Source organism: Cebidichthys violaceus, unplaced genomic scaffold (genome assembly GCF_023349555.1).
Source record: "Cebidichthys violaceus isolate CVI_PGR_0920_01 unplaced genomic scaffold, fCebVio1.0.p SCAF_21, whole genome shotgun sequence".
NCBI classification, from domain to species: Eukaryota; Metazoa; Chordata; class Actinopteri; order Perciformes; family Stichaeidae; genus Cebidichthys; species Cebidichthys violaceus.
Window position 1 is genome coordinate 8,075,413 of NW_027176384.1, and position 27,581 is coordinate 8,102,993.

The 27,581-nt window shown below is 42.8% G+C and overlaps 1 protein-coding gene across 5 annotated transcripts in view; it reads right to left on the minus strand.

Annotated features, from left to right (window-relative positions):
• The window catches only part of LOC137877326 (pleckstrin homology domain-containing family A member 5-like), a 178,604-nt gene that overhangs the window by 81,209 nt on the left and 69,814 nt on the right, over positions 1–27,581 (minus strand). Inside the window, exon 4 of one of the 5 annotated variants that reach the window (XM_068717156.1) lies at positions 21,494–21,717. The exons of the other annotated variants lie outside the window; for them this stretch is intronic. Coding sequence (XP_068573257.1) covers positions 21,699–21,717 — 19 coding nt within the window. The 3' untranslated portion in view covers positions 21,494–21,698. Of the gene's footprint in view, positions 1–21,493; positions 21,718–27,581 lie in introns of those variants that run through there. 5 annotated transcript variants of the gene reach the window in all.

Consider the following 27,581-nt stretch of genomic DNA (forward strand, 5'->3'; position numbering starts at 1 on the left):
AGACCAAGCAGGCCATGTCAAGGTTACTTTCATCAGACTCATTAATGCCTGAGTTAGCTTGGGTGCTTGACATTATCTTTTTAAGAACACTGGTGGACATCTTTTAACCTTAGGGAACCACCAATAGCAGGGGCAGCCCACGACATAACCTATACTGTTTTAAAAACATGAGGTCATCAGCTTTCAGAATCTGTAAACCAATTGTATTTTGTCCAAATTATGTCTTATTATGATCCTGGTTTTAATGGTGATATCGACTCTGAAATTTAGATTTGATACGAGGCGAGGATAACAATCCTCTTATTTCCTTCATTGCTTTTCTCTGAGATTGGTAATAGAGTTTGGTTTAGGTACAATACATTAATATCCCATGGCTTCTTACCTTTCAAAGGGGACCAGCTATATGCATATAAGCCTTATGGTTAAAGAGCTATTCCTTATTCATTTTGGGTAAATCCTTTTAGGCGTTTTTCCTGAGGGTTAGGGCTAGGGGTTAGGAGCTGCACCTGAAAGTTCAAGCTATTTATTTCATTCTTCACACAACTTTTTCACTTTTCTTTTGTAAGACTGAGTGCAACACCATGCTCTGAGGCAAAATGAAAGAGACATTGTTCCAGTCTCAAACGTTCAGCTACATTTAAAAACAGCACCAGGTGGACAGATAGCATGGCTGGACTGGGTATGGGTGGTGTGCTAAATTGTCAGTGGTGTCTATAATGTGAATCCCTGGATATTAAATGCTCATTTGCAATTTTCTGTAGCAGTCTCAATAATATTTGTCTCGTTGTTTACTGAAGTAGCATATCAAATGCCATGGTTAAGCTTTGTTTGAGTCACATAATTGAGGACTGCTTTAATTTAACACATTCAACAATATAACCATACTATTTTCAACACGTTGTTCTGGATTGTCCTATTTCAACTAGAGCTAGACGTTTAACATGATCACATGATGTGAAATATTCACACGCTCTTGGTCATACTAACTAGTTAGCTTCAAGCATACTCTTGCCTTTAAACATGCTCTTTAGTTATTTTTGAGAAATGTTCTTTGTAGGCATAAACTTGTTTATTTCAATCTGAAGACAAATACTAAGCCAACCAAATACTTCCATTTTCTTTGACAGTGAAAAGTATTTAAATAGTAAAACAAAATTGGAACCAGTGTCATGTCCATTCATCAACTGACTTGGAGTCAACAATAGAATGGTTTTGTGGAAGTATGTCAAGTAGAGTTGAGATCCCAGAAGAGCTGCCCGAAGTAAAACCATGAAGATTGGACTATAAAGATCAGGCCAAAGAACACAGAGCTTATATGAGTAGACATTTAGTTTAACCGTAGAGTTGATTCATGCATGTATGTTGAATTTGTCCTCATATGACTAACATGACCTGAAATAAGGAAGTGTATTCTGTTGAGGCAATGAATGAGATCCTGAGCAGCTGAGTGAGGAGTGTGGGAATGAGGATGGCTCAACTGGACAATAAAAAGACAAGACTCGGATCATCGAGTTGGGATTCGGCTTGGGACACCGTTTGGCACTCAGCTGAGGAAATAGTCCGGGACAAGCATCGGAGGACTTTGTCTCTGGTCACAGCAAAGGGGACACCGATCGTGGGCAGGAATTGGCTGACGGAGATTCTCACCACCCCCCTGCATAAGCAGGAGAAGAAGGATACTGTTTTCTGTGACTTTGTACGGAGTTAATAGGATCGCAGAAGGAATTTCCTCATCCTGGCAGGAAGAGGCAGGTGTCATGCAAAGACCTGGCAAGTCATCTCCTCCTACACTACAAAGGATGTATTCTTCAAAAAGGAGTTTCACGCAGCCTCGCTTCAGTAAGAAATGAATGTATTGATCTGACTAATGAAATCAAGTAAAGGAAATATTTGAGCTGTTGCTTTTCCCCTGCTAACAATCCTGCAATACATATCTAAACTGCATTCAAAGTGGTCCTGAGAATTCATTAAAAAGGGAGGAAAGACTACTCATGGCTGTAAAAAGTATTCCTGTGTGCCTAACCAACAGAGTTCTGAATGGTTATTCTAGTTCTTCGTCCACTAAACAAACCCTCAGAGCCTATTCCTAGCTATCAAAACCTATCCTAGCACCTTACCAAGAGTTATCAGCAGATGGAGCCCACATGGGTCAGTGGATTGGTCTTTGACTCCTGAATTCAAAAATGTATGTTTGTACTTGATTGTATATGACAATTGTAAAGAAGTGTAAGTTTATCTGCCAATGAAAACCATGTAATAGGGTTAAAGTTAGTAAGAGTACTTGAATGCTTAAACATTGAAGTGGCTCTCATTTAGAAGCAGGAACATAAAAATCCATTTATTTAGTACTTGTGGTGTTATTTGCAATGCTTACACTATGCAGCGTTGGGTCATCAAGAGGTTTGAGTTTACTGTGCAAATGAAGACCCTTGAGAAAACCCTCTCTGTAAAATCACTTTTCCTGCACCTTCCAAATGGTAAATAGCTTCAAGGGCATGCCAAGCAAAGTTATAGTACATTGATGATAAAAAAGTTGCTTGTCGTGTTTGGATACATTTATGCTAATTAAAACGTATCTGTTTTGGTCACTGAGTAGAGGGTAAACAGAGAGAAATAAGAGATGCCTATTCCTCTCATATGTGGTTTCATATGAGAATATTCTGGGGTGGCTGCTGTAAGTTCTTTTTCCTTATCCTTTATATCTGAAATGCAGAAAGTGTGAGAATAGCCTCTCGGGTCAACTTGTGAAAAGATCTGGTGTGTTTCTAAAACATTCTGGCTTCATCATACGGACCACCCAGGCTTGTAAAAGTGTCACCAGTCCACTGATGCAGTTAGAAAATGACAGCAGGTAAACACAAAGAGCGTTGGAGAGATTTACAGCGCACTGTTCGGCGACCAAAATAGTCTGGTATTTGGGACAAGTAATGGTGGGTTTTTCTCTCTCCATTTATTCAAGATGGTGGTAAAAGGCAAGCTCTTGGGAAGCTGTTCCATCGATGAAAGTTGCACTTGGGGGCTCAGGGTTGGTCTAATGTAATGAGTATGGGCCTTTAAAAGACTACTGTGCACTTAGGTATCAGTGCTACAGTTGATGGAGCACATGTGGTGCATTAAGACAAAAAGGCCAGAGCCACTGCTCAGCAGTGGGAGGAAGTGGCAAGTAAAGGGGACATGGGGAGTGAAAACACATTAGCTGTTTGAATGTACATGAAGAGCTGGGAGGACATGGCTGTTTGTGTGTGGGTGACAGATATGGTGCAGGACCATTCTCACATCCACGGACACAAACACACTTACTGTTTCGCTGCATCCTAACAGGAGCGCTTTTATTTTTCATTCTCCATATCTTCCAAGGAAGAGCTCTTGCAAAGCCCGCTAAAGGTGTTTTTAAATGGCAACGTGGAAATGGTGAGCTCAATTGCCACCTCTTAAAAACCTCTTCTAAAATTTCTTTTGGCCCAATGTCACATCAAATATATTACAAATTGAAATGTAACATTGTTTAAAGAGCTGCCTTTTTCAAGGATGAAAATCAGAAGCAAACAGCACAGCCGGTGTTACTGCTGCAACTAATTAGTTTACATCAATTAATACGTTGAGCTCTTTTTATTAATCAGTTATAAAATCCTGAAAAATACATGGTGATATCTTCAAAGATAATCAGTTAACAGAGAAAAGCAGAATATCCTCATAAGCAGAGAAAGATTCTGTTTAAAGATCCCCTCCAATCCAAGCTGTGCTTTTCTTATATTCATGTCCCCTAAAATGTCTGACTGAGACTACGCAGACTCGTGTCAGTGCACAGTTTGTCACTAGATCCCTCGACTAAAGGGGGAGCTGGCTGTGCATTCCCCTAAAGTCTGAGATTCAAATGACACCATGCTCCACCTTCCTGACACATATTGACAGGGAAACTGTCTGAGACGCAACATCTCACTGGTGGTGAAGAAATGATGGTAGAACAAGTAGATGTGCCTTTAGTCCCTTTTTAGAGTTTGTCTTTACTTTATAATGTGGGGAAAACCATGTTCAAGAAAATAATAAGAGTTTAAATACAGACTTTAAAATGTGATGGGCACTTTAATACATTTTCAATGTAGTGAGTCTGGTTTGATGTTATATGGTGATTATGTTTATATTCATGTATGTTGAAAATTAAGAAAATCCCTACTCTGAAAACTTTTTACTCACAAAACATTACACGAATCAAATATAATGATATAATGAGTTCAGTCTGAAATGATGTGATCTTGTATCACATACATGAAACTCGTGAAAAAGTGATTCAGATTATCAGATTATCAGTGAGTTTACAGTGTTCTGGATTAGAATGGGTCAGAGACACATGACGTATACCCAGGAGCTTCCATAGCTAGCAACAGCTGATGTACAATGATAAACACAGAGTGCACAAACAGTCCAGCTGTTACATGTGTACACATGAAAAGAGTGACACACAGTGACTCATCCTGATGTGTGTGTTTGCCAAGCTAATATTTCAGGGCTGTCATGTTACCAGGGCAACAGTGAACGTCCTTTATGCTCTTGGATGTGTGAGGGGAGAGAGCAGCTGAAGTTACCTGTGTGCAGAGCTCTTAAGACGGGCGCGTTGTCTGAAATCACTTTAGTTCAGCTGTTCATTGATAGGAGCAGTCTGAAGAACCACTTCAACTGAAGCTAATCAACAGCTGGACAAAGTGGTACGATGAGTCATCTTTAACACTACATGTCATCATTCACCCATTCACACACTGATGACAGAAGATGCCATACAAGGTGCCACCTGCCCATCGGGGTCTGATGGCACAGCCTTCAGGAGCAACTTGGCCCAAGGACACTTAGAAATATGCACTAGAAGAGTCGAATCGAACGTAGTGGATGACCCGCTCTGGCTCTGAGTGACCTCCGATCAGCATGAAGACTTCTGTCCCCCTTTGAGTGTTAGCAAAATGTCTCCTCCAGTCTATCGTAACAGTGGGACTCAAAGCATTCTAGTGGCTCTGTTTAGCTGTACGACAAGCACTGCAGCGCCTTGAGCTGAATGCTCACATGAGCATGCCAACACTTACTAATTAGCATTAACCAAAGAACAGCTGAGGAAGATGGGACCTTTATTTATAGAGCACATTTAAAAACAACAAATGTTGATCAAGCTGGTTTAGAAAGAGATCAAATAAGCATGTGAAACAATAGGAGAATATAGAAGATAGAAAGGGGCACTTATGAGGTCACACGTGCCTGTTCATTTTACAATTATGCCATATATTCTGATTTTTTTTCTTGAGAATTATGGGACAATGATACCTAAAATGAAAACATGTGCTTGTCTCACATGTGACATTTAAACAATAGCATGTGCTGTGTTTAGATAGCTCAACCACCTGTGCATATTTTGGAGGGTGGGCCTTCCATCACTACAGAAACGGTTGGTTATGAACAGCTTTATCTCTGTCATGATAAATAGACTGTACTTGTATTTCTCTTTTCTATTCTTCCGACCACTCAAAGCTCTTTAACACTACATGTCATCATTCACCCATTCACACACTGATGACAGGAGCTACCAGGTGCCACCAACATAACATTCATACAACATTCATACATAGGCACAGCTACAGGAGCAATTTGGGGTTCAGTGTCTTGCCCAAGGACACATGGACATGGACTAGTGGAGCCGGGGATCGAACCGTCGATCCTCTGATTGAAGGACCACCCTGCTCTTCTACTGAGCCACAGTCAGCTCATGGGCTTGTTCGTCGGAACATTATCAAGCCATCAAACAGTATTTCAAAGTTACTTGCAGCCCTGATAGTAAGCGCTGGGCCGATCCAACAGCAGTAGCGAGGTGAGGACTAAACTGTACAGAATAGAGAAACGCTCCCCATAAATAAATCAGCCGATGTCTCAGGTGAAGCAGGTCAGTGAATATATTGAGAAAAGTCAGGAGAAGAAGCATGACTGGTGACTTGTAGGGTGTGGAGGGGAACGCTTTGTAACCTCTGATGTTCTACCTATCCATTAGGGCGTAAGGTACTGTGTCTAAGGGTCACTGTCTCTGTGCAGGCCAGAGGTGATACCTGCATTCAAATGACAGCTACACTCAGTATCACTACTCATTCACAGGAAATGTCTGCTGCAGATTATGAGTCAAGAAGCAAGGTTGGTTGCCTCACGCATTCAGTCCCAGCTAGTGTTCAGGTCCACAGACGCTTCCCTCACCCGGTTTCACTGATGCCACTAAACGTCTGTCTGTCCCCTGCATGCCAAACCCTTCCAGCTGGAGGCGGATGCCAGTGCCAGCGGTGCCGGTGCAGTGTTGCTGCAGGAGGACGAGCAGAGCGCTGATCGCCCGATCTGCTGCTTCTCTAAAGATGTCAGTGAGCCTCATATGAAGTAGAGCACCGTGGAAAAAGAAGGCCTCTCCTGCTGTTGGTGCCGCAGCACTTTGAAGCTCCTCTTGGCTGGAGTTTGTTGCCTGTTGCTGTGAGAACACAAGAGTCCTACCAGAGACTCAGGAGGTGAAGCATTTTAATGTGGACAGAAAACTAAAAAGATGATGCACTTTCTTGTGTTTCTTCCTGTTTCTAATTGTCAAACATTTAAAGGGATTAGGATTAGAGGGATGTGTTCTAACCCGAGTCTAGTTTTTATTTGTGTTGGTGTGAGTATGTACTTTGTTGCTGTAAGGATCTCTGAGAGTCCACCTATAGGTGTCTCTGGCCCAGTTCTAATCCAGCCTTTACACCCTTCCCACTCAGAAAAAAAATAAGAACTATATAAATTATGTATACTGTAAAAATGCATGAATTTATAAATAAATAAGAATAATAATTAAAATGTACTGTATAAATAAATGTAGTATTAATGTCAGAGTAATCCAGAGTGTAGATACATTATTGCTCTGAATGACTGTACTGCTAAGTATTGGACAGTTGATGATATTATACATGGTGTTGTATAGAGTAAAGATATTGATATAATACATGGTGTTGTATAGAGTAAAGATATTGATATAATACATGGTGTTGTATAGAGTAAAGATATTGATATAATACATGGTGTTGTATAGAGTAAAGATATTGATATAATACATGGTGTTGTATAGAGTAAAGATATTGATATAATACATGGTGTTGTATAGAGTAAAGATATTGATATTATACATGGTGTTGTATAGAGTAAAGATAATGATATTATACATGGTGTTGTATAGAGTAAAGATATTGATATAATACATGGTGTTGTATAGGAGTAAAGATGATGAATAAGTGTTGCCATGTTCTTGTTTTTATTGTCTCTCTGTATCGTAGGGAGATCATATTCTTTTGTTTAGTGTTTTGGCCTCGGTTTAGCCTCAATAACAGCATATTGCTGCATATTAAAAGGGGCACCAGCGTTTGTTTTGTTTGAGGGGCCTGTCCTACTTCCACATTAACAAAACCATGATGACCTTATTTTATCGTGCTTTTATTGAATCAATGTGATCTTTTTCTTTGGTGTCATGGTTTGGAAACCTCTCTTTAAAGAACAGAAACTCTCTGTATCAAATTGTGAAATGGTCTAGCAGGCCGATTGTTGAGTCACAGCTTAACTTAGAGTCCCTGTACACCAGACAGTTGCAACGGATAACCCTTTGCACGGGGAATTTCAGCTTCTTCCTTCTAGATGGAGGTATATGGTCCCACGGTGTAGAACAAAGCGGTCTAAAAACAGCTTTGTTCCAGCAGCCATCACTCGGGTGAACAAATCATAGCAACAGTGCACAGATGCTATAGAAGCAACGTTTGTGTACTTATTCATTTATTTATTGATTGACTGATTTGTAGCCTTGTGTACTTTTATCATGTTTGTCTTGTTGTCTGTGTCGATTGTAATGTGTGTCGAGATGCCTCGCTCTCTATTGCAAACCAAGTCTACCTACGGGTACAAATAAAAGTAACCTGAACCTGAACCTGATTACTTTCACTTATTTGTGGTCAAAAATGATTTCACTTGAATTACAGTATTATCTCATCACTTGATGAGGTGACTGGCTCAGGAGCTAGAACGGGTCGTCCACCTCCGGTCCACATGTCAAAGGGTCCTTGGACAAGATATTAAAACCATAATTGCTCCTGAGAGCTGTGCTATCGGTGTGTGAGTGAGATGGGCAGCCGTATGAATGTGTGTGTCTTCTGGTAGTGCTGTTAGCTGTTTGCAAAACACACTGTACAAACAATACAAGAGTGCAGACTCTTTTCCTCCACTGAGTCTCTGGTCTCAGAGATGCTCAGCTGTGTTTTCGCTAGCGGTAGGTTCAGAGTGTGAGTGAGGAGTCAGCAGGCGTTCAATGTCAGGATAAAACAGGTAATAAACGATTTTCTGAGACAGTGTGAGTCACTGCCACCCTGCATTAGAGCACGCAGCCGTAACTGGGCAACCAAAATATGATGCGGTTTGCTGCAGCAGAATGAGAGACTAGCCGTGGACAGACACAGAGGTGCACACTCACTCACGGACACGCACGTACGCACACACAACCGATCGCATGAACCCCACAGTGATTTGGTTTTGCACGTACTGGAGTGAACTGATCACCTGTGGCATCATGGTCGTCTTTGTCCCTTCAACGATGACCTCATGCTGGTCAGAGAGCTGTTCGGTCACATGCCGTGTGCGTTGGTAACTGCTGATGGCTAATTAGCAGCCAATGACTTCACTGTAGCTACAGTACATACATCTTCACAGCTGTGTGAAAAATCAACAGCCTCTGACACTTCTTTTCTGTTGCTTGGCAACTGGGAGGAATCTGCTCTTGTGTACAGAAGGATTCATGACTGCATTGTGATGTGAGCTGGTCTGAGAGCAGCAGAATGGCAGCTCCATTGAGGAAGAGAGAAGAGGGAAACGATTACTCTGAAAATGAATGTGTTTATCATGAAGAGCCTTCTTTTTTGACCTTACCCAAGTAGTTATTCAGCCATGATGTCACATGAAGCTTCATTGCATTTGACTTCATATCTAATAACATAATCCATAACCCTTTGAGACAACATTACAACCAAACTTGTCTTTACTTCCTTGAGTCAACGAGTACAAGTGGCTAGCTACAGGACCAGCGCCGCTCTTCCATTGTAACTAATTTATAACACTTATAATGTTGCCGCCGGCAAAATACCTTCTCGGCCCGGCCGCCTGTGTCTGTGAGTCCCTCGGCTGTGTTCCAAAATAGCATTCTAACGTAGGCCTGCTGCATACTACACACTCAGTCAGTATGTACTGCATACTGCCTTATTAAAGAACCCTCCAGTATGATTTTACCAGCAAACTGTTCACAACACGGGTGTGTGTGCAAGTGTGCAAAGCAAACCAGTCAAATCTGAATCTGTGACGTAACCAGTAACGTTTCAGGTAAATGTACCAGTAGAAGTAGTTTTCCCGTTTTTGTTTGACTTATGTCACATACTTATTTAAAGCCCAACCGTGACGATTAAACTTAACCAAGGGCTTTTGTGTTTTTGTTTGAACTTGTTAACCACAGCTGAGATGGTAGTGGAGCGTCACAGTTTGACACACGCTGGGCTACCTGTGCGTTAGAAAGTGACACTAAGGTGTCTGACCTTTTGTGTGAATCAGCTGTGTCATGTCAGGTGTCTAGCTGAGGACCCAAGGAAGCTCAGTGTGAGCTTTGTATGAGCGGTTCTCTAGAAAGATGCAAGCAGCGACACCACAGGCCAAACATTCAGCCCGTTATGAACACGCAGGTTTTCAACAGCCACTGCGCTACGTCAAAATAACTCCAGAAACAAATAGACTACTTACCTTTTCTAGTCTTCGGACCACTCAAAGCTCTTCAACACTACATGTCATCATTCACCCATTCACACACTGATGGCAGGAGCTACCATGCAAGGTGCCACCTGGTAACTAACATTCATACCTGGTGTCTTGCCCAAGGACACATGGACATGGACTAGCGGAGCTGGGGATTGAGCCGCCGATCCTCTGATTGAAGGACGACCTGCTCCGCTACTGAGCCACAAGTATAGTTGCTAATGAAGAGCAGGTCAATTACCTGAGATACAAAAGCTCACAAGTTAAATTACATTGCCTCTACTTTGCTGTTTCTAACAATCTGTGTTAAACTACCGTCACTCAATACTTTCTGCCGATTTTCAGATTTTCAAATTAAAAGCCGACCAGGAAAGGGCAGGATATGTTGGGCTCTATTGACAGCAGTAAAGAAAAACAGATATACTGAATGTATCAAGACACAGTGGTCAAACACAGAGGAAAGTTCACATGTAAAAGTCACAAAAAACTATTGATTTTTAAGATAGGCCGTTCTTTTTGGTGTGTAAAATACGTTTTGCTGCTGCCCCAGTCTACAGCAGTATATGCTTTGCTCCTGTGCAGCTAATTCTGTCTGTACTACTGTAGATAACACACTGACCACGGAGAAGAACGTCATACAACCACACTTCAAAACACCCAAACTGCCCCTTTAAGCAGGGAACAGGGGAAATTAGGAATACAAGTCTCTAATATAAGCCTATACAAGACTTGGTTCGTTCTGCTATTGATGTAATAGATCATTAACAAGCTGATGATGTTCAGTATCCTCTATTGTCGACCTCTTCCTCACACTTCCCCTCCTCTCATTACAGAGCCCCAGTTGTTGTAATTGTTACATCAAACTCTTTTGTATTTGTCACAGTTGCCCCAAAGAAAACACTTTTCTCTCATTTTGCTCCCTTTATACTTTAAACTGAGCTTTTCTTCTTCTCCTCCCTCCTCTCTTGCTGTTTTCTCCTCTTCTCTTTGGATTTCTGTGTGTTTATTTGCATGTTTGTGTGTGTGTGTGTGTGTGTGTGTGTGTGTGTGTTTCCCAGCATGCCCCACATATCCAGCTCTGCTCTCCAGTAACATCCTGGGAGGTTTGCGTCGGAGCCGAGGCAGCAGTATTTTTAAACTCGCCTTTTACCCAGAGAAGGAGGATGTGAGCCATAAATTCATCAGCACATGACACGTTTGAGTCCGCTGAGAATTCCAAACACTTCCCACCTCTACAAGCTCTACAGGCTGCAAATGAAGTCATTAATGCAATAGTTGAAAAAAGCAAAATGTCTAAAAAGCCAACCCTCACTATCAATGAAAGTCTTAATTCCTATAGAGCAGAGTGGTGCTCACTACTCTCAGCTATCCGGGACATTTTACCACATAACACACTGTGGAAATTGTTGTTTTTGCTGCTATACACCCCACAAATATACTGTGTGAATGCTTCTGGGCTCAGGTCATCCCACTGCTCCACTTTTTATAAGGAAACTAGAAAAACAAGTTAAAACCAATGTCGGTTTGCAGTAATTAGTGTCAAAATGTTGCAGAAATCTAATGAACTGCATCTTTTTGCTTTACAGATTAGTAATGTGCATATTAACAAGCTCAGGTTTCTCTGATTTTCAGAGTCAAAATGCAAGCAGAGTGTGACGTGGTGCGGCTGAAGGAATCTAATAATACATCATCATTCTTTTAAGTTGTTCGCTAATTTCCCTGAACGTTTGTTAAATGGTAAGTAGACTTGCACTTGTTTGGCGCTTTTCTATTCTTCCGACCACTCAAAGCACTTCAACACCACATGTCATCATTCACCCATTAACACCCATTCATACACTGATGACAGGAGCTACCATGCAAGGTGCACCTGTCCATCAGGACTAAACATTTACACCCACACATACAGAGCCGCCCTGCGGGCCGACCGCTCGCAGGGATGGGCATTAGAGTCAGGTGCAGTGTGAGCTAGGCGTGCCGACCCCCGGCATCGCAGACTAGCTCAAAGGCGGGGAAGGAACCGGACCTGGTTCGGGAAGGAGAGCAGTACCAACTAGATATAGTTGGGCTCACCTCCATGCATAGCACAGTTTCTGGAACAAAACTCCTGGAGAGGGGCTGGACTCTGTCCGGAGTTGCCCGGGGAGAGAAGGTCTTGTTCACGAGTGATGGTAAAATGGAGGGAGAGATGGATGGGCGGTCTGGTGCAGTGTCAGCAGGGCTACGGGTGGTGTGGACCGGTGTGGACCTGAGCCGGAAGGCAAAGCTCATCGAAAGAATGAGATACAAGCGGCTGAAATGGGCTTCCTTTGTTGGGTCTCTGGGCTCAGCCCTCAAAGGGTGAGGAGCTCAGACATTCGGAGGGAGCCGCTGCTCCTTCTCGCCGTTAGGGTCCATCTGAGGTGGTTCGGGTATCTGATCAGGATCCTCCTGGATGTCTCTCTTTTCCAGGCCCGTCCAACTGGTAAGAGGCCCATGTAGACCCTGCACCCCCCCTAAGCCTGCTGCTACAAGGTTGAATTAAATGTACAACTAGATGTGATGAATTAAAGCTACAGGCAGCGTAAAGCCACAGCCGTGCAGAAAGGTTGTAACAATCGCTCTTTAGGCGTATTCACATGACAGTCTTGAGTACACTCCCAGTGTACCAAACGGTGCCACCTTAGCTAATACCAACACGGTAAAGCAACAAGCGGTATTCAAATTATTGTTTTTACAAACCTGGTAGCTGTTTGTCTGGTTTCAATATGATGGACGTTTATAAATGTACAGGTCTGGAGATTCAGACACAAATATCGTTTTCTGTCCAACGTTCACTTCAAGCTGTGGAGGCTGTGGAGGCCGTGAAGCTCACTGCAGCTCTGCACAAAATTCAACTACTTTGAACTTTCGGTGCAGCCCGGCTCAACTAGGTGCACCGCGTACATTCGTGCAGAGCCATCGCAGCACACCACATACACAATAATGGAAGATGCACCTGCAAAAGTATTGATGTATGAACTGTCGATGAAGGTCATGTCTACAACCATTGAGGCCTAACTGTGGGAGTGGAAGTCAGAAGCACATGCGACAGATTTATGCAAACATAAAGTTTAGTCTTTGTACATTTTACACTAAAAACTCTGTGTATGCAAGCTTCATTTGTAGAATTATCAGAGATGGATGGAGAGCTAATAATTCAATTTTTTGTCTTTTGTACTCTTTGAGTATATTCTGGTATACTTCAGTGCAGTCGTGGTGACAGCCCAATCAAAAATATTTCCTCTTTCACTTTAAAGTCATCTGCTCTTGTTTTCAGGTATTTCTTGTATGTGTCACCAGGTAGCTGAGTGTCGTGGAACTAATGGCACTTCTACATCAATAGGAATCATTCAAGTACTCCTTCATCTACTTAGGAAACAAGCTCTTATATTGGTAGAGAGAGAGAGAGAGAAAAAAACCAACATCCTTTCCAAGTAAAAACAAAGCAGTCTCTTCCAGACCTGAAGACATAAAGGGTCAACTGTGTGACTTTATACAGCAGCATCCTGGCACACCTGACACTTTGTACAATGTCCTCAACATTAATGCATGTGCACTGATGACGTAGCTAACCAAGCGTGTGTGTGTGCTGTGGCTTGAATAAAAAGTGGAGCACTCTAACTGGTATTTGTGAAGCGTTGTACATCCCTCCCGGGGGAACGCAAAGTCATTTCTACATGAGTGAAGAGCTCAGCGTTGATGCTGTTTTTCACCTCGTCCCTGTCACATGATGCAGCCAGTCACAAGTGGGCACTCAGCTAACTGCCCTTTGAATGGGAGCACAAAACACACACAAGGACACACAGGGACATGGCCGCCACGCTGTAGCTCAGTAATGTAAAGTGACACATGGTTAGATATGGCAGAATAGAGAGGAGGTCTGTGTCCTCCGGGCCTGACATATCATGTCAGTGCTTCACCTACCTCTGAGCCACACACACACACACACACACACACACACACACACACACACACAGGCATGGATGATCAAAATCACCAATATATAAAGTCACACCTCTGAGACACAGACACACACACATACGTAGTTGTTGCTTTTGTTTTTCATCAAACTTATCATGTAACTGTGAACAAGAAGTTGAAGCTGTGCTTAGTGGATCTTTCAGGAAACTAAAGGACAGTCACAGTACGGGATAATACCCTCCAGGTCTCTACCTCCTATTGTTAGGCTATCCTGGGCTTATGTCATGTTCTATGCATTTTGTCCTGTCGTGTTATGTCATGTATTATGTCATATATTTTATATGCATGGACTGTATATAACAAGTGGACGTAGTCATCGTGAAGTCACACATTGGATTGTAGACAACCGTTATGAAGCCTCAAGTTCGGCAATTTGGCCGTTACCATCTTGGCTTTTTGCAACCAGTGAATGGGAGTGATCATATCTGGACTGTGGAGGAGCAATGTAGAGACGATGTATAGGGCTCTGGTGGTGGTAGCGATCTGTCAATCAGAAGATAGCCCCGCCCTAAAGCATACCCTGCTTTATGGTCTATTTGACTCTAAATGGACCATCATTTACTAAATGAACATCATGCTGTATTGAAGAAGACTTGAAACTAGAGATTGAGACCATAAACTCATGTTTACAATGTTTACTGAGGTAATAAATCAAGAGAGAAGTAGAGTCATTTTCTCATAGACTTCTATACAACCAGAGGAGTCGCCCCCTGATGGACACTAGAGAGAATGCAGCTTTAAGACATGAAGCATTGACAGGTTATACGTTACGTTACGTTACCAGCATATCAACCCTCCAATCCTTAAATAAATGTGTTAGCTAGATGTTGTCTAGCAACACAAACAACAGAAATTCTACAGGTTAAAACAGCAGAAGAAGTACAGGACAGACAAACAAAGATAAGTACAGCAGTACCTGGATACAGGTAAGTGGAAAACGTTATAATGATAATGTCATTATGTCACTTTGCTTGTTTCTGGCTTTAAAATGATTGCTGTTCAGCACCTGACTCTAATCAATTGAGATGTTGAAGTGTCTTTGAACACACCATCGTGTATGTGTTTGCATTCAGCTACATTCCATAAGGTTGATGCCACTTTGACATAAAAGTAAAGGCAAGTCAATATTCAGAGTGATGGATCATCTTTCTGAAGCAACACTGAAATCTGCTGAGATGATCCAAAAGCAGTGGCTCAATGGAACAACATTGGTAAAATGTTCATGTCATCTGCAACAGGTACAAAGGATTTGTACAGAAACCGAAGCCATGGAGCCATAATAAGCTGACAAATTCAAAGGTAAAACTACTGACAGCAGCTCGGTCTTATTACTGTAATCTGTAACCATCAGTTACTCCAAATCAGCTGTTTGATGACAGCAGCTCTCTGCTCACATTAAACCGTTAATCAGCATTTCATTTGGAGCAAGGACCTGAAATTTATGACAGTAACAAATGAAAACATCAAGAGTGATGTTGATGTGTTTCTATCCAGACTCCAGCCTGCATACAGCTCTGGTTCCCTCTGTCTCCCCTCAGCTGTGCACCAGCCATGAAGCCTTTCTCTACTTTCCTGAGGTAATTCACCGCTAATGACGTCATCATATTGGCTGGACATCTTCATTAAACCTCTGTCTAACTGAGGCGGTAAATTAGTGGCTTAGGTTGCAGGGAGGAACTGGCGGAGGAGAGGAGAGAGGGATGAGATAACGAACGAGGGGAAGGGAAAGGAAATGATTACCTCCACAATGAGCAGTGAGTGTATGCTGACCTCAATCACACACCAAAGGAGAGATAGAGGTGCTGTGCTTCATGGTGACAATAGAGCTGCTGGCAGCTATTAGATGGATGACAGCATTTTGTTTTGTGTGGACTTCCTGGCACAATAGAGCCGTATGGAACATGATAATGCACTTATTGTGGCGCTCTATTAAATGCTTGTATACTTGTGAGTGTGTGATCCTCAGATGGGGCCCTGTTTAAATATGTATACATACAATGTATACAATGTATATATACATACATTGTATACCATGCCACTGTTACCTGACCTGAATCCAATGGGTCCTGACAAAGTATCAGGTCTTGAGTCATTCTTTCCAGATGTAACTCATGAAAGAGGAAGCAGTGTTTTACACATCGAGGGAGATCCAGCCCCGCCTCTTGTATCTGTTATCTGTGTGAATAATGTGCTTGAGAATATTTTGTGTGTTTACATCGTCCTCAGGCTCTAGCTAACACCTGGAAGTTGCTTGACATCCTCTTGGATCTATTTTCTTCACATGTGTTATATGTATCATCTCTGTTATCTGTACTGTGATTTTGTTACGTTGCTTATTCTGTACACACAACATCCATCGGGGGATGGGGCAGAGGGATCCGGGCTCACTTCCTGAGGTTTCTTCCTTTACTCCCTGTTAAATCGGTGTTTTGGGGAAATGTGTCCTCATCCTAATCCTGTACACATCGTAAAGCCCCTCGAGACAAATGTGTCGTTTTTGGTATTGGGCTATATAAATAAAACTGACTTGACTTGTCATTGGGTGTTTCGGGTCAACATTATAGACCCTCACTCAGACCCACCCAGTACTGGAGTGGGTCTGAAGGTTCAGTAATTTCATTCACTGTTGGTCTGATTTGTTGACGATAAAAAATATAGGATATCACCAGACTTTGCTTTAATGGAACAGGATGAAAGAATCACTATGTAACTGCAGAGTCACCTCATCTCCTTTACTTACAGGGGTCCTATACCTCGGGCTTTCACTGACTGCATACTGACTTGAGTTACACACTGAGAGCATCTGTCTAGAATGTACCTCAAACCTCCTGAAGTGCTTTGAAGATACATTATTCAATATATCTGTAACGCTTCTTGGTGGGGTTTTTTGATATCTCATAGATGATAGAGTGTAAATGGTGACATGACTGATAATGCATTGCATGCAATCTAACTGACTCAACTGCATGTGAGCATACAGTGTGACATAGTGTGTGTGTGTGTGTGTGTGTGTGTGTGTGTGTGTGTGTGTGTGTGTGTGTGTGTGTGTGACCAAACACCTGATCTAAAGTCTTTCTTCCTGGCTGAGCAGACGAGCAGGAGGAAGATATTTCACGGTGTCGAATGAAGGTGAAGCTGATGGCATCGGAGCGAGCTGAGCGGTGCAGCAATGAAAACTAAAATTGGAGAAAGCTAGACAGATAAGCAGTGAGAGGGAGAGGTGCACATGATGCAGGAGGAAGCATGGACATTCCCTCTATCTCTGTCACAAAGGTAAATGTGCCAACAGCAGCTCCGCTCTCAGCTGACCGAGCACCCATATTCTACACTCCAGTGTGGTGGTGGGAAGCAGACAGACAGACAGACAGACATATAGTGGATTCATGCTCTCTGCTTCCCCCCTTCAAACACTCTGTATCTCTGTATGTGTGTGTGCTCACTCATCAGCTGTTGGCGTGAAAATGTTGAGGAGTAACAACAGTGGATTCAGATTCTGTTGATTTCATTTCAGCTTAGAATACTGACCGAAGCTTTAAAAGTAAAGAAATCACGTTTTGACAAAGCTAGCTGTGGCTAAATGACAGCAGAAGATGTCCTGTTGCTGTTGTACACAAATGATATCATGGCATTGATTTGAGCTGATAGCAGGATGAGCATTAGCTACAAGCTATTGTTAGCTCGGTATGTTCTGGACATTTTCTCCTGTCGTTGTGTTTGACTCGTTCCCTGTTGTCCCTGTACTCTACAATTACCTTCAAAATGTCCAAGTCAAACATTAGCTTAATGTGCTAAAATGTTGCATTGAGACAAATGCAGGCCTTTTGTAAACACATTGTTTTCAAGCAGTTATTATATAATGCATAGGTAACATTAACAGCACATTGAAGATTGTGTGATTAAAATCAAACATCAATATTTGACTGGACAAATGTGATCTGCTTCCACACCATATATTCAGAATATTCAGATGGCTGTGCACCGATATCTATGCCCATATATATATATATATATATATATATATATATATATATATATATATATATATATATATATATATATATATATATCCAGCCACTCAATAATAAAGTCTCTGCAGCCTACATGATGGGAATAGTATTCTGGTTGGCCTGCTTCTTATGCAGACTGCAGCTGAGATAATCGTACAGATGAACGTCAGTAATGTTGAAACTTAGATGGGGAGCTTCCATCTATGAAGCTCATATGTACTTAACTAAGAGTGTCAGCGTGAGGTATGACATCATTATCTTGCTGAGATGAAATGCTCACAGGCAGCGGGTCAGTTTGAATCTGTGTCTTGTTCATCACGGCTGTATTTACCAGGAAGAGGTTCGCTGCTCTGTTCCATTTTCAAACCACCAACCTTTTGGACAATATTCTGCACATTCCATCCTCTTTGGTTTTTACCAATAAATAGATATTTCACATATTTCTTTGTATATTTTTCATTGCAAATTTCTTGTATGCAAGACCTTACTTTGCAATAAACATGTTTCTAATTCCTGCTAGAACCATCATCATAATCATGTTTACTGCTGCAATCGTGTCTTGAAATATTCTTAAAACATGAAATATTGTGCCGGCAGGGTAGTACCATGATTTTACTTCTTTACAAGTTCCCTTGTTCCAGAGGTTGTGTGTAGCTGCAGTATGAATAGTGACACACCAGTGCTTCACGATGTCAAACGTAACAGTCCACTGGATAGCTGCTCTGATTCTACTGACGGGTATTTCTCACTGTGTATCTGCCAGGATGACGTTTCTTCAGAGTAGGATTCAACCAGTTTCAAATAAAGGTCTGATAACTGTTTGTATATTGAGGTTGCTACTAGTATGTTAATTATAATCCTCCTAAAAAAGAGTCAACATTGTAAGGCCTATACAAAATGTACCTCTATATTTCATTTTCAAGCGTTAACATCACCAATGTCTTTGACTGCTGTCTCTGCCAAATGCTCAGAATCAAATAATGGGAATGTAAGAAACTCATTAGAAATAGACACCAATAACCGCTAACCAGGTGAACTAGCATGCGATGGAATACGTTTGTCTGAACATTTACTGATAATATAAAAGCTATAATCAATGTCTTTATAACAATACATTAAATACTGCTAGTCAGAGACTAGCAGTCAGAGACTAGCTGGTGAACATAGTGGAGCATTCAGCAGCTAAAGAGACCAAAAACAGAGCTAAAACAGAGCTAAAAGAGAGACAATGTTGGACTGACACAAACACAAAGATGGTGATGATTTAACTGCTAACAAGTGATGATAGGTCAATGTTGTGTTTTGTTAACGGCGTTCAGTTATTACAGGTTATGCAACAATCATTTAAGTGTTGGTCTGCTAAGCTAAACATCAACAACAGTGTGACAAAGTCACATCTAGATGTAAAAGATGCTGCAGAAGTCAGCATCCAAACAGCCACAGGTTTCTGCTACGTGAAGAGATGTCAGCGACAAGTCTCATGTCAGGTGACTGCAATATTCCAAAGAAGTAGCAGTTCAGCATAACACCCAGCATGCATGTCTGCTCCTACTGTACATGTAGAGGGGTATAGTGTGCTCTCACTGTAAATACCTTGTTGCTTCTTACTGTTCCACCATGACAACAGTTCCTTAAACTACTCAGTATAAGTTAACTGACGTCCTTCATCCATTCTTCATGCTATTCCAATGTCTTGTTCCAGAAAGCTGTCTAGTTGGACAGACTTGGACCTTTGCAATCCCAACAGGTGTGCAAGGTGTTGGCATTATAAACAGATAAGCTGCATGTTGGATGTCAATACACGACCAAGACAATAATGTGAATCACAGCTTAAAAGCTTCAGACAAGCAGATACACAAAGATGAAAGCATCAGATATCTCCAGCTCAGCCTGCGGTGCACAGCGCACCGTGTCCTACAGCTGTAGTACTGTGGCTGAATAGTAAGCAGTGAAATAAACAAGCACATTAAGTCAGGATACAACCGGAGCTTACCATGACCACGAGGCATGCTGGGAACACCGGACAGAGAGGAGAGAGATGTCTGGCTCTACAGCTCTCTGCTTGTGTTTAACCAGGAAGTGAAGGACTACTGTTGGTCTGCTCTGCTTGTAGCTCTCTCTCTGTCACACACACACACACACACACACACACACACACACACACACACACACACACACACACACACACACACACACACACACACACATCCACTCACTCACACACACACTTGAATTGCCAAACTGGGTCAGTTTGTAGCTGGTCTCTGGAAGAGGCTGAGGGATGCTCAAACTCCGCAACTGATGACATGTTGGAAAAGAAATGCCCCCATGACGCCTCTACTGCTGCAGGCATCACTGGCTGCCATGACTGCACACGCCAGCATGGTGATTAATGCAGCACAGCGAGCTGCAAGGAGAAGAGATGCTGAAGGAAGAACTGTGCATGAATGTGTGTCTTTAAATAGGAAGAAGATGAAGAAGTTACCCATCTGTACGATTGATTCATCCAAGTTCAAACCTCAAAAACATTTTGTGTGGTACGTCCACAGTTGTGTTTTACTTGGCGATTATGTTTGATGAAGTCTGCTTCTACTGCAGTTTAATCTATTTTTTGTTGTCCATCTATGTTTTAGGAATGCAAAGCTGCGTCACACCAAGCACCAATTTCCATTTGAATACATTTGTATGGAAATGTATCAAATATGTTGTGGGCTCTTAGCAGCTGGGATACGATGAAGATGGTAGCTGATATGCATTTGCTGACATTATATGTTGGTCATGAACCACATCAGCTAACATTAGCATTAAAATCAGGTTTGGGGTCTGATTAGTTAGCCTCTATTTAGGAGGAAACTCATTGGGCCAACAACTATACACACTAGTGTTTCTGTGTTCCTGCACCACATTTTCACGCTGGTTGACACTGACAGTTGCTGTAATTATGTTCTCCCGACACTAAAGAATAACTGAACACCACCTGGTTGTTCTTAGTGGTTTAAGGTGTCTCCTTGCTGCAGTGATGCAGAGTGTCAGTACACTGGGACATCACTGTTGGGAGGGAGGTCACTGCTTCTCAGTCTGGAGTTAAGTTACTCTTTAAGATAAGTCAGACTATGAAGAGGAAGGCTAGCGGTCGGTGCTGCCATGGCGGTAGACTGACTCAGTGACTGATGGACAGTTTACAGGTGGAACTGCAGAGGATTCTAAAAGGAAACAACGTGTTTGGAGAGTGTGTGGACAGAGAGGTGTGGTATCTGTGTCTGTGGAGAGAACGAGGTGGAAGCAGAGAGGGCACTGTGCTGCCACAAGCACTCCTACTTCAGGCTGTTGTTGTCATGGTTACCCATCTCCACACACACTATATCCGTACACACACGTACATACATGCCCCAAGCACACGCACACACACAACACACACACACACACACACACACACACACACACACACACACACACACACACACACACACACACACAGAGGAAGCAGTGAAGAGAAACAGAGACAGAGAGACATGAAGAAGAAAGAGAGCGGTATTTGTTCCAGGGATGGAGGGAGTGTGAAGAAAAGACAAACTGCCAGGGCAAATCCACTCACTCATCCATCTCCTCATGGGTCTATCCTCCCATCAGCCCCGTCAAATCTGAGACAATCCAAAAACATCAAACACACACACACACACACACACACACACACACACACACACACACACACACACACACACACACACACACACACACACACACTCACACGACCTATCCAAGACAGTATACACAGCTCTTATTTATTTCAATAAGTGACGGGGATCCTCGAGATGTGACAGTAGAGATGCAGCGTGACATTCAGAAGGCTTGGACCGACAGAGATGGATGATGTCACAGCTCTAGTTCATGACTAATGCAATAAATAAAGTAGGAAGAACATCCCTTTAGTTACAGGCCGAGGCCACGATCTTCAAACACACACACACACACACACACACACACAAATGTGACCTCACTTTAAAATCCAAACAACAAACAAAGTCACTGTTTCTCCCCCAGCATGCACCAGGTCTGAGTATATCATAGTCCAAAAACACAAGACAACCAGCTCCTGCTAGAAAACACAGCAGGGAACAGGGAGAGACACTGAAAGCGAATGTCTTACCTGGTGAGGAGGTGAGAAGCAGTCGTACAGCAGATGGACATGGAGAGAGAAGACAGGAAGACAATCTGTTAGCTGCTACGTTTAACATGCTGAACAGAACATTTTATTGAATTGAAGATGCCATTATGCATGATGACCGAGTTCATATTTTCATTCCTTCATTTAAGCATTCTGACCCCTCCTGCTCTGAGTATACTGATGAGAAATGCTGTGCAACAGATAATGCGGTCTGTGGAGCAGCTGGTGGGTCTCTGATAGATGTTTAGTGATTTTCACGCTGAAGCTGGAACGAGTTCATGACAAGAACCTTTAAGTCCAATCCTGAAAGCTCCGTGTCAATATGGTGTGTTTAGACTGGCCCTGTTGGAGAATACTATGAAATGAGGTATTTGTCTAATACGTCCTTGTCCCATGAGTGAGCCAGTGGGAGATGCAGAAGTAAAGTAGCCAGTAGATGATGTTGTCCCGTTATGTTCTAGTAAGACGCTCAGGTCTACATTTACTGTGCTGTGGCACTCACACTGAGGAGCAGTGGAGCTTTGTCCCCCTCTTATGGCCACAAACTAACATGACCACTTCCCATCTATACAGAGTACTAACAACCTGTTATATTAAGAGTTCTCAAATACGTCAATGAACATCTGACCCTGAAAATAGAATCATTGTCATCCCAGGTCCCCATCAGAACCAGGATTCTGTCAGGGGAAGATGGTGAAATCATCCTTTACTTATGTGTGAATGAAATAGGCTGAATATGAAATTCATGAATCCTCTCTTCATCAAGCGAGCATTTGGAACCCCTCAGGGTCCTCTTTCGGTCTCTGGAGTACAGTTTGGGAAACACTAATTCAGGCGTTCAGCACTTGTTCAGATAATAATTTAAATATAGTTTCAGAACTTCAAAAACAGCTCGAGGTGGAGTGCTTTAAAAAACAGGAGGAGTGCCGACAGCAACTGAAGACACGAGGGACCAAAGCTCAGGGTGAGGAGGAGCAGAGCAGAGGAGAGAGTTAGACGGAGAAAGAGCAGCGACAAGAAACACGCTGGAAGATGACTGTGTGATGTGTTGTTGTGAAGCTGTTCAGTGTCAGGAGAAGGAGAACCACATGGCCAGCAGTCCTACAACAACTGATTTACCAGGCAGTGGAAGACTAACTAAAGATTGTTATTGTGTTGCATTGTGGGGAACTTAGTAAAACACTAAGAAATGATCCCCATCAATCTCAAGTCAGAATATCTCAACCTCTGCTGTTCAATTTTGACCCCCGACACGCTCTACCACCTGAGCCACACTTTTACATGTTGGTAAACCACTCAAGAAATCATGCACACAGACACAGACCCAGAATGTCCTCATAAAGGAGTGAATAGTGAACAGCTTGGTCCTCACACCATTCCTATAAAGGATAATGCCTCTGAGTACAGGAAAGAGAAGAAGGTCAGTAAGACCAACAGCACCAGCACAGCTATACTTATTATGAAGAAAAAGAACATCCATACTTCCAGTCTTAATGCTAACTTTCCGACTGACTGTAGCCCTGCAGCGGCCAGGCAGACATGTGCAAACACTCAGATGACTTTGTAACACAAACACTGTATCTCTACTGTTTACCTCACAATCATTGTGATGGAAGATAAAGAAGTTGCATTCTTTGAATGCATTAATCTGTTAGTAAAGCTGGACTTGCTGGCTCCTATTTCTTGTCTCACTAAACAACACGCTCCGATCAACACACTAACCACAGCAACAGCTGATCTTCATCTCACTCTTAGAAAGACAGTACAAAAGTGTGTTTCCCTTGAGAAGAAGATGTTGGGAAGGAGCGTGTTTGAGTCATCAGCATATATGAAAAACTACATTATTGACATTAATAGAATTATTAATGTCAGTAAGATTATTAACAATTATTAATAATAACGGGGCACCACCCTGCGAACAGGGACCAATAACCAAACTATAAACTAAGTCTCATAATTAGTATTCACTCACAATGTCAACAGTCAAAGCACTATTACACATTCAGAGTGAAAGTGAAGGTTTAAGTTCGAGCAACAGACCACATATCCAGCTATTATCACAATACACATGCACAAAGTAATCACAGACAGCTGCTCTTTAAAGTATAACAGAGTTTATTAAGTTAAATAATAATGATCTAATCAACTAATATCTAAAACTAACAACAAAACTATACATTTATGAACATGCTATCTAAAATCAACAAACTGTGGTAAGAGGGAGAGTGTGTGTATGTGCATGCATGTAATGTGTGTGTGTGTGTGTGTGTGTGGGGGGGGGGGGGGTGTGTGTGAGAGAACAGCTCAGACAACGTATGATGTCGCAGGACTCTAAAATGGCGAATATAAAGGTCTCATTATCTACATGTGTCTGAAGCAGTTCGCTCACCCCGGAGCTACATTAGCTTCATGCTGTATGTGTGTGTGGGTTAGTAAAAGAAGAGAGAAAGCAAACCAAACAAATCAAATCCTCCAAAAACAGATTAAGATCCTCCTCACCGCGGTGGAGTACAGAAGATTGCTCTCTCATCTACAGAAACACAACTGACAATCTTTGATTCGCACAGCCGCGGTTCTGACCTTTGTACTGATGACAAACAACGTCCGCCTCTGCTAGCGGTGAATCATCTCAACCCAATTGCAGCAGTATGAAATACACAGTAATTTCTACACAGCATTAACGATCGTTAATTTCTGCATTGTTGAGCATACACACCACGTTATAAAAATGACACAGTAACTTAAGCAACACAAACAAGATAATAAACACAATGACCTAAATCTAGCCCAGACACCTTAAGTTAGCCTTACTATCAGGTGATTTCTGAAGGAGTCGGTCCTTCGAGTGGGGAAATGCACTCGGCTGCGCAGGCTCCAAGCGTTTCGCAATGAATTCTCTCTGTAGCAAAGAATTTCTTGGGCTCGTTAAGAGAATTCTCCGTCCTTGTAACCGGCATGAATCGACTTGGATGGGAAAGAGGAGTTTCTATGCTCTATGCTATATTATGCTGGCGCCGTAGACGACTGCCTCGGTGTGTTAGTGCTCATTGTTTTGTGTTGTTTTTGTCATAAATTCAGCTTTCTGCTGTGATACCCGGAGCTCTTGCACCAGAGATGAGCTCATAAACATCAGGGGAACAACTCCAGTGAACTTACTTCCAACTTTTCTTTTCTTTTAACTGTTTCTACTCCAACAGTGGCCGGTGTAACAATGTGACAGTGGTTCTACAGCACTGTTCTCCTGATCTGGAATCCTTCATCATAAACTGAAAACCCTTCTACTCCCCCGTGAGTTCCCTTCATTCATATTGGTTGGTGTTTACATGCAGGGCAACGTGCAGGAGACACAGCGGACACTCGAACAGATACTGTGAGTGGAGCGGACCAACCCGTACTCTTTAGTTATTGTCCTTGGTGACTTTAACAAAGGAAACCTCAGCCATGAACTCACCCAAATACAGACAGTTTATTAAATGTCCACCAGAGAGGAGAACATTTTAGACCACTGTTACACCACAATCAGCAGGGCCTATCACACCATCCCTCGTGCTGCACTGGGACTCTGACCACGTCATGGTCCATCTGATTCCTTCATACAGGCAGAAATTAAAGCTCTGTAAACCTGTGAAGAGGAAATTCAAGCAGTGGACCAGTGAAGCTATGGAGGATCTTCAGGCGTGCTTAGACTGTACAGACTGGGATGTTTTCAGGACTGCTACCAACAGTCTGGATGAGTACACAGAGGCTGTGAGGTCATACATCAGCTTCTGTGAGGACATTCAATATGGCCCTTCACTTCATCCTCCAGCATCTGGACTCCTCAGGAACCTACGCCAGCATCCTGTTTGTGGACTTCAGCTCTGCCTTCAACACCATCATCCCGTCTCTGCTGCATGACAAGCTTTCTCAGCTGCACGTGACCGACTCCACCTGCAAGTGGATCACAGACTTCCTGTCTGACAGGAAGCAGCACGTGAAGCTGGGAAAGCACATCTCAGCCTCCCGGACCATCAGCACCGGTTCCCCCCAAGGCTGCGTTCTTTCCCCTCTGCTCTTCTCCCTGTACACCAACAGCTGCACCTCCAGTCACCAGTCTGTCAAGCTCCTGAAGTTCGCAGATGACACCACCCTCATTGGACTCATCTCTGGTGGGGATGAGTCTGCCTACAGGTGGGAGACTGACCATCTGGTGACCTGGTGCTCTCTGAACAACCCCGTCGACACTGTGGAGTCCTTCCGCTTCCTGGGCTCCATCATAACTCAGGACCTCAAGTGGGAGCTTAACATCAGCTCCATCACCAAGAAGGCTCAATAGAGGATGTACTTCCTGAGGCAGCTGAAGAAATTCAACCTGCCAAAGACAATGATGGTGCATTTCTACACAGCCATCATTGAGTCCTCTGCTCCTCCATCAGTGTCTGGTACGCTGCAGCCACAGCCAAGGACAAGGGCAGACTGCAGCATATCATTCGCTCTGCTGAGAGAGTGATCGGCTGCAATCTGCCGTCCCTCCAGGACTTGTTCGCTTCAAGGACCCTGAAGCGAGCAAGAAAGATTGTAGCCGACCCCTCTCACCCTGGACATGAAGTGTTTGTGCCCCTTCCGTCTGGCAGGAGGCGGAGGTCCATCAGGACCAAGACCTCACGCCACAAGAACAGTTTCTTTCCATCGGCAGTCGGGTTCATAAACAAAGCCTGGGACCCCCACTGACTCTGTCATCCTCAGGACAATTTCCTACCAGACACTCCCCTGCACAACTCTTCTCTGTTTCTTTATTTAAACACACTCAACACTTTTACACTCCACTTCATCATACTTGTTTATTGTACTGTTATCTGTTTGTTTGTGTACTTTATTTTATATTTGTATTATTTTATTTTCTATTGTACATTTTAATATGTTTCTATTTCTTGCACTGTGTTGATTGTAGATTGTTGTTGATTGTTAAATGTTATGCACCACCCACCATGTCAAATTCCTTGTATGTGCTACATACCTTGGCAATAAACGATTCTGATTCTTCTTTTTCACTGAAGAATCCGTGTTTCTTACTCGCTTCAACAAAGAGATTCCAGGCTTTTCACTTTTGGGTGAGCTTTCCCTTTATTTAGAATAATTGGTTCACAGATGATGATGTAATATGATATCTAACTTATCTTCCTGGTCTCCCTCTGGTGTGTCTCGTAAAAAACGTGTGATCTCCCCGTCACCAATGCATCATTAGCCGTCTGTTGCACCTGTGCCCCATATACCAATTACCTGCAACACTAATCCACACTGCCATCCGTGGTCAACCTGACGTAGGCTCCCAATATAAACAGATAGAATATCCAGACCTAACTAATGGCTCCTACAGTCTCTATTCGTCCAGCAAATGTAAAACTGTTTACCATGGGTTTCTTCTAAAAACAGCAACGTTGTGTTCGTGCTTCCTTAGTCCGACCGGGGTCAGGGGGATAAGCACTGTTTCAGGGGTGCTCAGGAGTTTTGTAGTTTGGTGGCTGAGCCACAGGGGTCTGTGGGCCTTGACCAATGGGAGGCCAGCGTTGTGTTTGGGATTTCACAGGTGAGTGTGGAATCCTTTCTGGTGG